This window comes from Ailuropoda melanoleuca, chromosome 16 (genome assembly GCF_002007445.2).
Source record: "Ailuropoda melanoleuca isolate Jingjing chromosome 16, ASM200744v2, whole genome shotgun sequence".
Classification (NCBI taxonomy): domain Eukaryota; kingdom Metazoa; phylum Chordata; class Mammalia; order Carnivora; family Ursidae; genus Ailuropoda; species Ailuropoda melanoleuca.
Genome location: NC_048233.1, coordinates 24,298,791 through 24,316,108, shown reverse-complemented (window position 1 = coordinate 24,316,108; position 17,318 = coordinate 24,298,791). Strand labels below are relative to the sequence as shown.

General features: G+C 39.1%; 1 protein-coding gene across 1 annotated transcript in view; it reads left to right on the top strand.

Moving 5' to 3' along the window:
* ITPR2 (inositol 1,4,5-trisphosphate receptor type 2) overlaps positions 1–17,318 on the top strand; it is a 494,278-nt gene that overhangs the window by 165,172 nt on the left and 311,788 nt on the right. Inside the window, 1 exon segment of the mRNA XM_034646080.1 lies at positions 2,072–2,222. Within this exon segment, the coding sequence (XP_034501971.1) occupies positions 2,072–2,222 (151 nt within the window).

The window sequence follows — 17,318 nt, the reverse complement described above, 5'->3', positions numbered from 1 at the left end:
TTCTGTACATCATCCTGTGTTCATCACAACACGTGCACTCCCTCCTCCCCATCAACCTATTTACCCCCTCGCCCCAGAATGTTAGTCTTTCAAATACAAGTAAGATACTCTTTTTGGAGAGTAAAATGACAGCTCTTGACAATAGAAACATCATTCTGGAAACCAATAAGCAGAAATTGTATTTATAATAGGAGTAACAATTTTTTAAGTGTAATATTATGGTAGAAACATCTAGAAAGGTTAACTAAGTTACCTAAACTTAAGAAGCTGGGAGGTTAAAGTATATATATTTTCCTATTTTTGAATGATTGCAGTCAATTTAACTTGCTTCATATTTTTTCTTTCTAGATATGATTCTATAACAGACTCTTCCAGAAATGATATGAAGAGGAAATTTGCACTGACAATGGAATTTGTTGAGGAATACTTGAAAGAAGTTGTAAATCAGCCTTTTCCTTTTGGGGATAAAGAAAAAAATAAACTGACATTTGAGGTATTTAATACAAACAATTCATTTGTGAGGTTATTCAGTTTTCCCTGTCAAAATTAGATGCATTGAGCATCAAAGATTTTTTCCTCTAATATTTAGGATGTTTTGGTAGTTGGGTAGTTTAGTTGATAAGGTATGATTCCCTCTGCTATTGATTAAAAGATAGCTTTGATGCTTTAATTAGACCTGATGTCCAATACAAAATATTCTATTTATAATGACCAGTTACCTACTGTTTTCCTGGATTTTTGGGGTTTTCATTTACCTGTGTAAGCTTTATTGCAATTCACGAACAAAGACAGTTTGCATACATTGTAATTTGTTTGGATACATTTTTTCCCCCATCACCATGAAAAGTGAAATTTTTAGCCTCATTAAACTGAATTGAAATACCTTTGCTTTTAATATCATTTGAGGGATATAGTGACAAAACTAGAGAAAAGATGCCATTACTTGATACATGGTGTATTAGGTAGCTACTGGTGTATAACAGATTACCTCCAAACTTAGCCCAAAGCAACAAGCACTTACTATTTCACAGTTTCTATGGGTCAGGAATCTGGAAATGTGTGGTTGGATGGTTCTGGCTCAGGGATTCTCATAAAGTTGTGATCAGGTTGTTGACTGGGGTTGCAGTTATCTCCAGCTAGATGACCTGCTGCTAAGCTCACTCGTGTGTATCTTGGTGACCATACCTCCTTGCTGGCTGTTGACCAGAGGCTTCATCTTTTTGCCATATGGGCCTTTCTGTAGGCCGCCTGTGTCTTTATGGCATGGCAAGCCATTAGAGAGAGAGAAAGAGAGCCCAAGATGGAACTTGCAATCTTCTCTAACCTAATCTTGGAAGTGGCATGCTCTCACTTCTGCTATATTCTTTTTGTCACACAGACCATCCTTGGTACAGTGTGAAAAGAGACGATACTTTGGGGACTGTGTTGGAAGCTGGCTGTCATACCTAGAATGTCTTATAGTGTCCAGAAGACTACAAAGCAGCATAGGGAACAAATTATTTCTGGACAGATAATATCATTTATTAAAGTAATTCATTAATGTAACCATTTATTAAGTGATATCCTACTGACAAGTTAATATTTAGTTAAGTAAATCATTCTAATGTAAATTTCTTTAAGCACCTTGATAAACCTAAAATTGTCTCTTTTTGGCTTCTTTGCTGACTGTTGACCAGACACTTCATCTTGTCATCTGGGCTTTTGGGAGAGATGGCAAACTGGCCTTATTTGGATTTAATTATAAGCTTGAATAAATCAGAGTTCAGTGGTTCCGTTTGCAGGCATTTTAATTCCTAGATATTAAAGAATTAGAAAGCTTAGAAATAACTTGCACTAATTTAGATAATATAAAAAAATAAATGTTCATTTCAGGGGTGCTTGGGTGACTCAGTCAGTTAAGCGTCTGATTCTTGATTTCATCTCAGGTCTCAATCTCAGGGTCATGAGTTCAAGCCCCACTATTGGGCTCCACGCTGGGCATGGAGCCTACTTAAAAAAAAAAATCAATGTTAATTTCAGTTTCTAATGTTTTTTTGTTTCTTTCCCATTCTCCCTCCCTTTTTTTATTAAGGTGGTCCACTTGGCTCGGAATCTTATATACTTTGGATTTTATAGTTTCAGTGAATTGTTAAGACTAACAAGAACACTTCTGGCCATCCTAGATATTGTACAGGCCCCCATGTCATCATATTTTGAAAGATTAAGCAAATTTCAAGACGGAGGTAAGAATTTTTGAGAAAAATTATTATCTTTTTGGAGATGAGATAAAAACAAATCTACAGAGAAGTGGTTGTTAACATGTACCTGCTAATGTATGTGTACACATGAAAAGTGATTCTGTAATAGGACTAAGTGATAATAGACTGAATTTATAAACTTTCTTCTCTGTTTTTAACTTAAAAATTTGAGAGAAAAACTCATAGATCAATGCGTTCCACTTTGGCAACTAACGTTATGGCTAATGCACTAGCGAAAATATTGTGTGTTAAAAATAAAAACATCTTAATATTTGTGATCATCTTGGTATGTGTCATATGCTGGCTATGCTTTATAGCAGGGCATAGAAAAGTGCAAAGAATTGGAACAGTAATGGTCATACTAGAGAAGCAGTGAATGCAAAACCAGTGTGAGAGAGAGTATAGTGAAGTAGATGGATGCCTTGCAAACAGTGAGAGGTAGAGAAGTGTTTGCAGAGGTTGCAGAGGGTATACTGAAGAATATGTTCAGGTTATACACCTGTAAGGAAGTGAGGAAGGTAGGATTGGGCAGACAGCTGATCCTACAGGGAGCCCTGGAGCAGGGTGGCCCTTTGCGGGTGTCATAAATTAAGGCAAAGGTACTGAGTTTTGTATTCTTGCAACAGTCAACCATTGATTGATGGCTTTATCATGGAGTGGGGAGTGTAACCTTGGGTAAGGCAGTTTCCTTTGGCCAAGGGTCATTCTTGGGGAGAGGCATTGTGGGAGGTCACCAACTATGATGCTCCACAACTGGGAGAATAGGTGCCTGAACTCTGAAGAGGGGATCTGGGTAGAGCACAGTGTGTCCACTGCAGTGTCCACGACAGGGTTAAAAAAGTAAAACCAGAAATGTAATTTCAGACTTAAGGAGGGAATATCTGGCTAAGAATTATAAATGAGGAGCTTCCAGATAGCTAAAGTAATTAATTGCTGCTGCCTAAATCTCAATAATTTCTACATCTTCCAGAAATCTGTAGAGATCAATAAGAAGCAAATTTAACCATATACATCCCTCACATTCAGCAGAACTAGAAGGCAGAGAACAATACAAACTTCAGGTGTAAGTAGAAAGGTAGCATCAGTTTTCAGTAGAGCTGTCTCACAGGTTCTCACTGCAAGCCTTTGTAGACAGTTAGAAGGTTCTGGGAAAACTGTCCAGAAGAGACAAGAAGGGATTGTGTGAAAATCACCTTCAGAAAGAAAGTCTTTGCTAAGTGTGAAAATATTGACAGAGAATCCAGGTAGATAAGAGCACTGAGTAGCGAGGAGGGGGCTTAACAGGACACAGGTAGCAACTGTGGAAAAGCAATGCTTCTAGAGATGAAGTGGCTTAATTTTCATCTGTAGGGATGAGGGAGAGTCACCCTTTGGAATCTTGTTGGTAAAGGGAAAAAGAAGCAAGATGATGAAATCCTAAATACCATAAGAGAAAAGAAACAAAAAAAATTGAAGGAAATGTATGTAATTCCTTTCCATTGTTACCCTCCAAGAGTTAGACTTTAAAGAAATTGCACTTCACCACTCTGACAGAAGAGGGTGTTCTTGAACTGAAGATTATGTGAACCAGCTTATATTGTCAACTTTGTCCACGAAATGTAGACATGAAATTGGTCCTCCTATGTATGAAGCTACTGTAAGTTCAAAATAGAGTGGAGAATCAAAGCATGTCAGTCGAGGGAAGTTCTTCTCTGAAAAACAACCATGAAAGAGAAGAAAATTGTAACACGAGACTCTAAAGTGAATTAAATATATTCAAATAAACATTGGTATATGAAAACCACCCTGAATCATAGATTAAAAAATTAAGATTAGAAGTGAACCAAAAAATCAGGAGGAGATGAAAGTTTATTGGACTCAGGAGAGAAATAGAATAAAATGGTAGACTTTATTCTTTTTATATATATAAACTAAATTATGTTAGCAAAAGGATAGATTTAGAGGAAAGTATAATATGCATCATTGAAGAAGGGCAAGAAAACAATGATGAAAATGTCAGTGATATAAAAAAAGAAGTAAAAAGAGTCAGAGAGAAAGTGGTTGAAAGGGAAGAAAGGCAAAGAAGAGCCATCATATGAATAATTGGAGTTCCTCTGAAGAAGAAAAATAAAACAATGGAATAGAACTTTTATTTAAAATTATAATGTAAGAAAACATTCTGTAAATAAAAGATAACCTAAGTTCACCATGGTGAAATTGTCTGGAATGGTGATCTCTAAGACACAGCATGATAAAACTATAATATGCAGTGTATATTGAGAGAATTGTGATGTGTAGGGGGAGATGCTATGAAAGCAAATGGAGAAAAAAATGAAAAGGTATATAAGTGTTCTGCACTCTTCTTGCATCTTTTATATAAACTTAAAGTTTTATAAAAATAAAAGTCTATGAGCAATATCTGAACAAAAGCAAAGGAAAAGCCGAGAACAGCAATAGTAAATCAAAGAGCAGGGGACATGCCAGTGGTCTATCCTATTTCTGTTTTCTGAATCTCATCAATGAGAGGCTGTTCTTAAAATTTTTTTTTTTTAAGATTTTTTAATTTATTTATTCGACAGAGATAGAGACGGCCAGCGAGAGAGGGAACACAATTAAAATTTTTTTTTTTTAAGATTTTTTAATTTATTTATTCGACAGAGATAGAGACGGCCAGCGAGAGAGGGAACACAAGCAGGGGGAGTGGGAGAGGAAGAAGCAGGCTCATAGAGGAAGAGCCTGATGTGGGGCTCGATCCCATAACGCCGGGACCACGCCCTGAGCCGAAGGCAGACGCTTAACCGCTGTGCCACCCAGGCGCCCCAATGAGAGGCTGTTCTTAACAGTCCCACAGAGTACATAGGAGTTGAGATGTCCATATTAAACATGCTTTTTGGTATGATGCTTTTATAATATCCAGTTTACTCTGAACTAAATCATTCTTTCAAAGTTAGGAAATTGATCTTCACTATTGGTCTGTTGGTCTCAGTGCTCACAGTCTGCTTCCAGACTTTTACCCTAAAGGAAAGTCTTATTTTTCCTCTCAAAATTTGCAGGTATCTTGTTTGCACCCTTTCTGTCATGTCTGTGTCCTCCCTATAAAATACATTTTTTTTACTCTTTTAAGTTATTTATAATTCTCATATTTTCGCATGGATTCCATCTCTGGATTTCTTAATCATTCTATCAGCAATTTGAGGACCATTAATACATTTTTTCAGTAAGAATTTATTGAGTTACTATTGCATGCCACACACTGTTCTACTCACTGGGAATAAAGAAGATAAAGTCCTTAGCCACAAGGAAGACAGACAATTAATAAATACAGAGGCAGAGTCCCTCCCTTCTCCCTACTGGGGGAGACAGATAATAAACAAATGAATTTATAATGTAACATCAGATAATGCTATGAAGAAAAATAAAGTGGGTCAATATGGAGAGTGGTAGAGTAAGTGGGGGGGAGGGCAGAATAGACTGAACAACCTCTGACACTGAGCAGAGACCTATATGTGTCAAGGAAACCAGCCCTGAGGTAGCTTGACATCTGGGAGGAGTAGCAGGAAGGCTATTTTGGCTGAGGTAAAGTGAGAGGGGGGAGAACAGTAGGAGAGAAGGTTGAAGAACCCTGGACTGTAGAGCCTTGGATACCTGTGAATTTGAATTTTGTTCTGAGTTTGATGCACAACTTTTGGAAGGATTGCGAAGGGATTGATAGGATCTGATAATTTTGGCTGCTGAGTAGAGAATGGAGAATACTGATGTGGCCATAGTGGTAGGAGACCATAGTTAGGAGCCTTTTCGGGAATTGGGTGATGGTGATGAACTAGGAGAATAGTAGTAGAGTAGGGGAGAAGTGGACGAATTGGGAATTTTACAGTCTTAACTGATAGGACTTGAATGTGGAATGAGAAGGAGGAGAGTCAAAGATTATTCCTAGGTTTGACTTAACATTTGGGTGAATGTAGTACTGTCATTAAGGTAGGAAGGACTGGTGGATGAGGGGTTTGGAGCAAATGGGAATTTCTGTTTGGGCATGTTAGGTTTTAATACCTAATGGGCATCCAAGTGGAGATGTCATGTTGACAGCTGGATATATGAATGAAACTTTAGGGTAGTATCAGGGTAGAAAATATAAATGTGAGATTAGTGCATAGAAGGCATTCAAAATATCAAACTGAATAAGATCACATAGGAAGTGCTTGTCGATTGGGAAGAAATGAGGTCTAAAGATTGAATCCTGGGACCCTTCAACATTGAGCCTTCAGATTAGAGGAATTGTCAGCATGAGAGACTGGGACAGAGAGGCCAGTGAGTAAAGAAGAACCCCAGAACAGCGGGATATCTGGAAACCAAGGAAAAAGTGATGCTAGATAATTTTAATTACTTGTTGGCTTGTATAAATATACTTTCTACGTAGCTGATATTCATTGAGTATTCTATTTGCTAAGTGGTTTTACACGGATTACCTCCCATCTAGTGTGATTTGTGCCTAACAATGACACACACTACTTTAGTCCATTATTAAGATATGAAACAGCACAATTTTATTCTAGCATTAAAATAGATTCATAAAGGTTTTTATGAGCCAGTTGTAATTGTCTAAGAAACTTCATGTCATATCGATGGGAAATATCTATATATGTACTGTGTAAACTGGTACTAGGAGGTTTCTTCCTTTTGAGACTGGTATGTCATGTAGAACAGTGCCTCTTGATTTGGGGAAATACATTTTCCTAATTGGTGGAAAGGGGTTTGTGGATTTTGCCTAGATTTTTGGAATCTGAAAGAATGTATTCATCCCTTAATGAGTAAATACCCAAGAATTCTGTTATCCTAGTTTTTTGTGTATTGAAATTAATTTGAGTTTAAGGACCATTGTTTCAAGATCCCTTCTCTTGATATCTGCAAATCAGGGAGTAAATTATTTTTTTATACATTCCTATGATTGAATACATAACGTAAACTGTGAGAAAACATAGATTGTTGTTAAGCGTGATTTGATAACAATTATAATTGAATTATGGATAATACCTCTGAGAGATGTTGTTATGCTGGACTTTCTTCCTTCTACTCACCTCTAGAAATCCTTCCCGAGGAATCATTTTTGCTTTTACTAATGTTCAACATTTATTTAATGTTTAGTTGCATTCTTAACTTTTTAGAAAGTTTTATTTTAAAGTGCAATATAGAAAAGCATATTCAGGGAGATTAATTAACTTGCCCAAGATGCACTAATAAGTTAGCAGCATTGCTAAGAGTTAAAGTATAAGAAATTAGTCTTCCTATTGCTTGTAGCACTTGATTATTTATTAGTCCAATGAGCTAATATATATATATATTATATTATATTTTTTTCTTTATCTAGCCTTCAAATCTGTTGAGGAATGATGATGACATAAAGCTGGATTTATCCTATCTGTACTTGCCAGCAAAATCTAGAGAAAAGATCACAGTTTATAGTGTATGAAGCTTGGGTGGATCATGTTGCTACCAATATTGAGCCATATAATGTCCTTAACATTCTCCATCCAGGGGCGCCTGGGTGGCTCAGTTGGTTAAGCGTCTACCTTCAGCTCCGGTCATGATCCCAGGGTCCTGGGATTGAGTCCCACCTGGGGCTCCCTGCTCTGCGGGGAGCCTGCTTCTCCGCCTCTCTCTGCCTGTCACTCTGCCTACCTGTGCTCTCTCTGTGTCAAATAAATAAATAAAATCTTTAAACAAAACAAAACAAAACAAAACAAAAACATTCTCCATTCAATGACTGATAATCATGTGCCCTCCCTGTTTGGGGCCTGTCGAGATGCCTTAGTTATCCAGAGCTTCTGGAAAGCCATGGTGATGTGGACGTCTATGGAAAGTGCTCCTCAAGTGGTGTATCAGTCCAAGACTGAGCAGGAAACAGCACACTCTGCTTTAGGAAAGCTTCATATACCAAAGTGTGGGCAGGGTGCACGGAAACCACAGAGACAGTGCAGTACGTACCATGAGGAAGTCCAGTGAGCTAATATTTTAGAAAAATTGTCACTGAGATTAGAATCTTGGTCCATAAATTTTTAAAAAGTGAACACTTCATATGGGATCAGTCTCATAAATATGGATATTTTTTAGGCTCAGTAAACAAAATACGGAGCTTAACATAAAAGGAAATCAGGACAAAGCCATGTCGTGTGCCTCTAGTTGTGACACACTGAGAAGGACATAACATCACCTAGTTGGTATCACTGACAAAAATTCAGGATGTCCAGCTAATTGTGAAGAATTATGAGACAAGTACCAATTGTGGGATATTTTGTGGAACGACTGGCTTGAACTTTTCAAAATGTCCATGTCATGAAAGGTGAAGGCTGGGGAGCCTGGGTGGCTCAGACGTTAAGCGTCTGCCTTTGGCTCAGGGAGTGATCCCAGGGTCCTGGGATCGAGCCCCACATCAGGCTCTTCTGCTATGAGCCTGCTTCTTCCTCTCCCACGCCCCCTGCTTGTGTTCCCTCTCTCGCTGGCTGTCTCTCTTTCTGTCAAATAAATAAATAAAATCTTAAAAAAAAAAAAGGTGAAGGCTAAAAAACTGTTCCAGATTAAAGGAGATTAAAGAGACATGACAACTAGATACAATATGTGATTTGGGATCAAGAAAAATATCATCTACAGAAGATATTATTGGCACAAGTGGTGAAATTCGAATATGGATTGTATATTAGGTCATGCTAGTAGATCAGATTTCTTGAATTTTATAATTGTACTGCGGTTCTGTAAGAGGATGTACTTGTTTTTACCGAATACGAGGTGAAGAATTGAGAGTGAAAAGGTCACAATGTGTGGGACTAACTCTTAAATAGTGCAGGAAAGATAGATATTTATGTATGGAGAGAGAGAGAGAGGATGCAAACATGGCGGAATTTGTGAATCTCGTAAAACTGGGCAGAAGGTATTATGGGAGTTCTTTGTGTTATTCTTGTAACTCTTCCCATAAATTTGAAAGTATTTCAAAACAAAAAGTTAATGACTTAAATAATTAGCCAAGTAGGAAAACGATTTATTATATATAAGATGACACTTCAAACTTCAAGCATTCTCTTTTGTACTAGGAGGTGTGTTATTGTAGCTGAGTTCTATTAGACTATAAATTCCTAACAAAGGTTCTATTAGACTCTCTACGTTCTTCACAAAAGAAGCAAGAGAGAACACATTTCTGGAATCTCCAAATATGGAGACAAGCTTTTCAGGCCTGGGAAAAATTCCTGTGGTACAGGATGAGACAGAAGTGGATGCCAGAGAGGAAATCCCAGATTACGGAAAGTACCTGGGGGGAGAAAAGAACTGTTACTTGAAAGGACAACTCATGGGAGCCATAGCCCTGTGGTCACCTTGCAACACCCAGTGTATCCTCATCTTGGCTCTTTTATATTTAAGTGATCTGGGTTATATTTTCCTATTTTAGTGAAACCTTATTCAATTGAAAGTCATTTGCAAAGCACGGTTTTTTAAAAATAGGAAGTAATTTTCTAAGCATTGTTGCTAGATGAACCAGTTCCTTTAAGTCAATGATAATAATCTTTTCTCATACCGTGTCTGGAAAATTTGGTGCAATAGAGCCAGGTCTTTTTTTATCCTTCTGATCTACTTACCACTTACTAATTCTGCTCCAGCACAGTTGGGGTCGGACATTCAGAGAAATGTGTTTGGTAGCTGTTTGGCAGGTCAGACCCAGGGGAGCGGAAGAAGAGGCATGTCCAGAAGGAAAGGGCTTAGTGTTCCTGGAGTTCCATTTCGTGCGGGCGTCAGTGGCGCCTGCCTTAAAGAGGGTGTGCGCGTGCAGCATTCATTGGTGTTTCTGGGATGGGAAATCCTGTAGGTTTAGATGCCCGCGATTAGTGTTTGAGGTGATGGGGATGGCTGGCTTAGAAAGTGGCCATTCCAGAAGTTTTCCTCTTCTGGGTCCTTGGGAACAGTGCAGCCCACTCTGTGCCCTGGTGAGTTGTCGTCATCCTAGAGTTGGTTTGGGGTCTGAATCTAGCCCCCAGGCTGCAACTGCTCACCGTCACAGTGGCCTTCCGTTGGCATGCACAGCAGAAATTACTAGGCTCCGAAGCAGCTTTTCATTTTTGTGCCTTAGAGGTGGTCTGTTCGGAAAATGATGCAGGCATACTCACATGGAGACGATAGGAGCTGGCACTGCCCTGGTCTGTGCTGTAGTGAAAGTCCTAACCTTCGGAACCACCAATCCAGTACCTTTCATTGGTTATGTACTTGCTTATGAAAAGAAGTACTGTTTTCAAACAAATGTATTCACTCCCAGCAGGCTATGCTGTTGAGTCAATTCACTTTGCCTAATACCTATCATTTGCTCTCAGTGATTTCAAATGCATGGTGCTCGGTGTAATTGATCTTTTGGGTGGAATGATTATGTCAAGCAGGGCTCTTCTTTGTCATGTATAGAAGCGAAAAGCCGATGCATATGCTGGCTGATAAGTCAGATATTTTCTTTTTTAAAAAAATTTATTTAAATTCAATTTAATTAACATATAGTGTATTATTAGTTTCAGGGGAAGAATTTAGAGATTCATCAGTTGCGTATAACACCCAGTGCTTGGTCCATCATGTGCCCTCCTTAATGTCTGACACCCAGTTACCCCCTCCCCCCCCCCCCCCCNTTTCATGGTTTGTCTCCCTCTCTGATTTCATCTTATTTTATTTTTCCCTCCCTTCCCCTATGTTCATCAGTTTTGTTTCTTAAATTCCATATATGAATGAAATCATATGATATTTGTCTTTCTCTGGCAGGTAAGTCAGATATTTTCGATATACTTTTGAAAGTACATTCTATTTAAAAAATTATGCTTTTGTTCCTCGTTATACCTGCTGAAGGATATACAATCCAAGGATTGATACTACTACTAATTAAGATCACTTTTTTTATGGCAGGGTGGGTATACTTTGTTCTCCTAGGGACTCATTCAAATATTTGGGAACAAATGTGAATATGACTTACATTCTTCTAGTGAACAAGCTAACATGTTAACTCTGTGTAGTGAGAGAAAGCCTCGTCTCCATTGAACAGAGGGCAGAACTTGACACAGTCTGGGAATGGTTTGAGTCTAACTCAGTATTTAGTTATCCAGTCAATGTCTTTCCACCTGTCTGTCTTTTGAATGGAACTGGGATTCAAATTTAAGCCTCCAGTATAGAGCAATAAAGTCTTAACCCTGGAGTATGATGTAGGCCTAGTTAGGGTGTCTAGGCCAAGACTGTCATTTCTTTTCACAATTGTCTCCCCAGCCTGAGCTCACCACAGTTTGCAAAGGCGATATATCAGAAAACGACTAAAACACTGAACAAGAGCTGAATAGTTTCTTGTAATCTTTTAGCATTTTGCTTTTTTTAACAACTTCAAATTTTGGGGAGTTTCCATAGTCAAGCCCTGAAATGTGGGCCAGTTCCTAATCAGGGACCAGATAATCTCTTTGGTTGGTATATATGTGCTATAATGTTGAAGATGGGAAATCGCTACAAAAGTCAAATGGAGAATTCCACTCACTTTTAGGATTTCCTTTCCTTTGAGGCTTCAGGTTTGGAGCTGACAGTGCCTTTGGTTTTAGAGAATAAGAAACAGATAACCACAATGCCCTGAGAGGATTGAGGCTGTACTGGGTGACTTAGAGTCCTGTGGGTCCAAACCAGGGGAGGGAGGAGAGAAGATGGGAGGCGGAAAGAGGCACTTTGGATAGATGTCTGCCTGGGAGCATCCCTTTGCTCCGGGAGAGTGAGAGCAAGCTAACTCTCTATCTCACGGCAAAAACTGGTCATTTCTTCAGTTTAACCTTTTCTTTCTTCTCTTTTTGTCTTGGAGGGACTTTACATGATCCACCTTGAAATGCTTTTTCTGGCAGCCTCGCTGCTGTTAAAAAGAAGGAAAATTGGGATGGGAGGTGGAGCAGAAACATTTTTTAATATTGTTATATGGGTGGGAAAGGAAAAAAGTATTTTCAAGGAAAGTATCTGCCAGAAAATAGTCTTCCTTTGTCAAAATTGTCTAACTGTGATCTTTACGGTCTCTTTCAGTTCAAAACTGTGATTCTTTGAAGATTAGTACATAATTCTCATTCACTCACTGAATGGTGTTCTTTCTAACGTGTGTTGCAAAACACCCCTTGTAGCCAAAACCCGTGAAGCATTTGTCTCCTGGTTAATAGCTGTGATCGCTCTTTGTAAAGCCACCAGCTAGAATGCCTCAAAACCGGAAGCCTTTGTTCACTTAGAATATTGAGCGTTTCACAAAAAAAGTGAGCAAGCAAGCAAGCAGGGATTTCCCTGGGTGCAGGTGAGGCTGAGGACATATATACGTGGAGGTGGGATGACAACGAACAGAAGTAAGGTTTAATACAATGACCATACCTGAGGGGCAAGTGCCTAAGGCACAAGGCAGCTTTCATTTTAGACTCTTTCAGGTGTTCCTTCATCTTCTTTTAATTTGTCATCTGACTGAGCTCTTACCAGGTCTCTATAAAGGATTTAAGTCTGTGGGGGACTTCACAGCGCTCAAAAGTGTTAGCAAGGTTTCCTTGCAGGGGGAAGATACCACCGTTACCATTCATCATGGGAAAATCTCTCACAGGGATTTCTGGACTTATTTTTTCCCATTCTGCCTCTCAAGAGTCTTCTTTGGATGGCCTTGTTCTTTGACCTGTCCTCCCTCATCTCTGCTTTCAGTGATGTCCCTTCGCTTCAAACGCATTTGTCTTAGCTCCAGTATGTGTCTTGTTCCTCACACTTCCCTACTTTCTGTATGCTGTTCCCTTCTGCCTACTCCTTCTTCCCATCAGAATTGTGTATTTCTTTTTCTTTTCTTTTAAGATTTTATTTATTCATTTGACAGAGAGAGAGAGACAGCCAGTGAGAGAGGGAACACAAGCAGGGGGAGTGGGAGAGGAAGAAGCAGGCTCCCAGCGGAGGAGGGAGCCTGATGCGGGGCTTGATCCCAGGACCCTAGGGTCATGCCCTGAGGCGAAGGCAGATGCTTAACGACTGAGCCACCCAGGCACCCCAGAATCGTGTATTTCTGGTAAAGGAAGCTTTTGACTTCAAGTAGAGGCAGAGACATGTGTGTAATCCTCTCCACAGTGCTGGGTTTTCTCCTATCCCTTTGTGTATGTGAGCACTGCCCAGATAAGCACGTTCTCATAGTGCCTTGAGATTCTTCCACTGAGTTTTTAAAAAGACTTTTTTATTTACTTGAGAGATAGAAAGAGAGAGAGGAGGGGCAGAGGGAGAGAGAACCCTCAAGCACGCTCCCTGCTGAGTGCAGAGCCCAATGCGGGGCTCCATCCCAGGACATCGAGATCATGACCCAAGCTGAAATCAACATTTGCATGCTCAACCAACTGAGCCTCCCAGGTGCCCCTCTTCCACTGATTTTTAAATAAGAACAGCATTCGCAGCAACAATGATGTCAATGTCCCCGAATCTCTGGGGTTATTTATTGCAGGTTGTGCTGCAGACCTAGCGGAAAACTCTGGGGTGAGGGGAGATGTCTGCAGTTGGGATGTCCTTTCAGAGTTGTCTCCCATTGGAGTGAGGGTGGGGGCTGAGCCTTTATGCCTCCATGGGTGTGTGGCCCGACTGGAGGCGGCCCTAGTCCCCACACAGGGCTAACATTTGAGGGCTGTCCCCCGAGTAGCACTGCCAGCAGGTGAGGCAGTGTATTGTCCCTCTCCCTGAAAGGGAATCTGGGCGGGACCATCACAGCATCCACCATAGGATCTTCCAGAAAAAGACCGTGATGGGAAAAACTGTAGGCCAAGATTAAGATCTCGTAGGAAATACAGATTAGGAAGAACTATAAAAATGATTATGATCTTATAGGAAATAGAGATTAGGGAGAAAAGTAAAAACAACAGTAAAACATTTAAATGCACAACAAAGATCCAGATAGGAAAAATTTCTAGAAGCTGCCTACTTCCAAATGCCCCAGAATCACTGGCGTCTTAAACCTTTTCTGGCAAGTAAGTCTTTTCTGGAATCCTCTTCTTCAGATACGAAGGAAGAATGTCTGTGACATTCTGATCTTCTGAGCCTGGTTCTCCCTCAGCTTTGCGCTATGCTGACTGTGCCTCTGAGTTCTTTCTGGCTTAACACAGCCGTCCCCCACCCCCAGCTTTAAGCTTTTGTAAGTTTTAGAAAAAATGCCTGTGTAACTGTTCAATTTTCTCTTACTTACCAATAAAGCCTAAAAGGACTTTATCTCCCCCTGGACTTAATCCTCTCTCCATATATCTAGACAGTTTCAAACACAAGATCTATGTTAGATCATGTTCCTTTTAAAACTCAAATGCATGTCTAAAAATAGGTAGAGAATAACTATGTAATATGTCTACTTTATACTGAGTTTCTACCATATGCCAGGCCACACATTGGCAAAAGATTACTATAAAAGGAAATTTATTATTTATATTCAATACCTAACACACCTCCAGATCTTTTGCATAACCTTTACCTTTTTTTTCTTTTTGAAAGATTTTATTTATTTATTTGTCAGAGAGAGAAAGAAAGAGAGAGAGAGAGAGCACAAGCAGGGGAAGTGGCAGGCAGAGGGAGAAGCCGGGTCCCCTCTGAGGAAGGAGCCTGATTTGGGACTTGATCCCAGGATCTTGGGAGCATGACCTGAGCTGAAGGCAGACGCTTAACCAACTGAGCTCCCCAGGCATCCCGCACACTTTTACTTTTAATCCTTATTGCACTCCAGCAATTAGGTATTATAATCACTATTTTGTCCAGAAAATTGCCTAAGATCATGCACCTTGTAGCTTGCCGAGCCGAATTTTGAATTCAGATTCCTTTTCCTTTTTCTCCACTTCTTTAAGAAAACCCACAGCCCTACAGTTGATGTTCTTTCTGCTATTATTGTACTACTTTCTATCTAGATGACTTCATCATCAGGGACGTTGTTTTCTCCGTTTTCCAAGTTTAGTACTAAACAGTAGATGTTTACTAAAGAGTTTTGATTTTACTTGAAGGGATTACAGGTCAGATCAAAAAAGCTTTTTTAAACCAGTCATCATCTCTTCTTGAACGTTGGCTTGTCTCAGAAGCAAAGTTTCAATCACAAGTCTTAAAAGTTTTGCCACTGAAGCATCTCTTGAAGCTGGATGGTCCTCTACACTCCCTACAGTAAGTTTCTGACTAGTCTCCCTGAGTCCGTTTTTGGCTCTTTTCTCCACATGCCAACATAAGGATCCTTCTAAATCACATACTCTAGGTCTTTTACTAGCTCTCGTGTTCTCTGGAGAATAACTCAGTTCTTTCGCTGATGCCCAAGGGTCTTCATAATCCATATCAGGCGTGTCGAGCTCTGTCTCTTGCTGTGTCCCCAGTAATTCTAAACAATTTTATCTTCTTAGACACATTTCTGTATCTCATATATACTTTCATAACTCACTTATCATTAGGATGAATGTATGTAAGTGCCATGCCTTACATACATATGCATGTATTTGGAGGACAAAAGCATTTAGAGGTCCTAATATTCCAAATATATATTTGTATCTTTCTTTTCTTAACTTTGTAATTATGTTTTATAAGTCTGTCTTTTTTTTTTTTCTAGTAGACTTATAAAAGGCTCCATGACTCTTAGATTTACTACCTGGATAATTCCATAAGAAAGTTTCAGATTTATTGACTGAGAGAAGCAAAGTGGGGAGAAAAACTGAAAACAGATTCTGTTTCTGGTTCTATAAGCTGACTTGTACCATGCATAATATACTATTATTTGTACACTAGGCTTTCAAAAATATCTGTTGAGTAAAATGCATTTGATGAATGTAAATTACATATTTTATATAAATATGTAAGTATTTGAATGTTAAAAATATTTTCTGGACCGTGACATTCCAAATATAGGATTGTTTTTCTTTTATTACTTATGAACTTCTAGTTTTGCTTTCCAAACTTGCAATGAAGGAGAGAGAACATGACAGATGCCAGTTCATGTTAAAATATTTCCTGGTATTTTGTTCCTGCAATTTTATTTGAGCAGTTTTAGTGATTAATGTTATACCTTTTCAGTGATCTCTGATGCACCGTCTTAATAGAGTAATATGATTGAAATATTCGCTTGCTAACTGTGAAAGTTAATAAATTTCACAAGGACTTAATGGGTATGAGGCATGCATAATTTACAGAGTACACTAAGTCACAAAGTAACTCTTCCTTTTGGAAGTATAACTTCCTTTTGGTTCTCTCAGATGTTACTCACATAAAGTTATAATACATAAAATTATTTTTTTTAGACTTCGTAATTGATTGACTAGTAGAGGCAAGAGACTGAGTCTGTGTTTGTCTGTGTTTCTGAAACAAAAGCATCATGTGCAGTTTTTTGTGTTTTGGTTTCTCAAAGCTATCAGCCACACAGTGCGTGGAGCACCTTCCACTGTTTAGTGTGGAATTTATTCTTATTCCTTAAGCTGTAGAGTGACTGTGAAGCCTCTAGGGTTACCTAGGAGTGATGTGAATGATTCCTGGCACCCAGGGAGAGCTACTGACATTACCATATTGAGTTAATAGGATGGAATCAATACCCAGGGATGACCTCACAAATAATGAGAATGACAGAGGAGGGCCATGTTGTCCTCACCTCCTCTCTACTCCAGTCATTTTCTCTATTTATAAATACTGTTTGGACCTCAGAATCTGATGCCTCAAGATGCTAATACACTGGGGATTATGTTCCCTAGTTCTCGCAATTTCTGCTGAAGTGTGTCCACCAGTGACCTGCAATAAGGTACATTGTTGGAACCTAAACATAAATTTACAGACTGTTAGCCTATAGTGGGACTGTTGAAATCATCAACACAATATACAAATTTCAAATCTTCATATAACACCCTTTACAAATGGTCATCTAGGATCTTCTTGAACCTCGGAATGACCAAGATTTTGTTGATGCATAAGGCAGGTCTTTCTTATTTCCAAGAGCTCCAATTATTAGGTCTCTTTTGTTATATTAGGTCTGTTTTGTTAGATTTTCCTAAATATACCTCCCTCTTGCTTCCAATTAGCAGTCCTACTTTTGTTCCCTGGAGCCACACTGAAATCAAGCATCACTTCCACATGTTC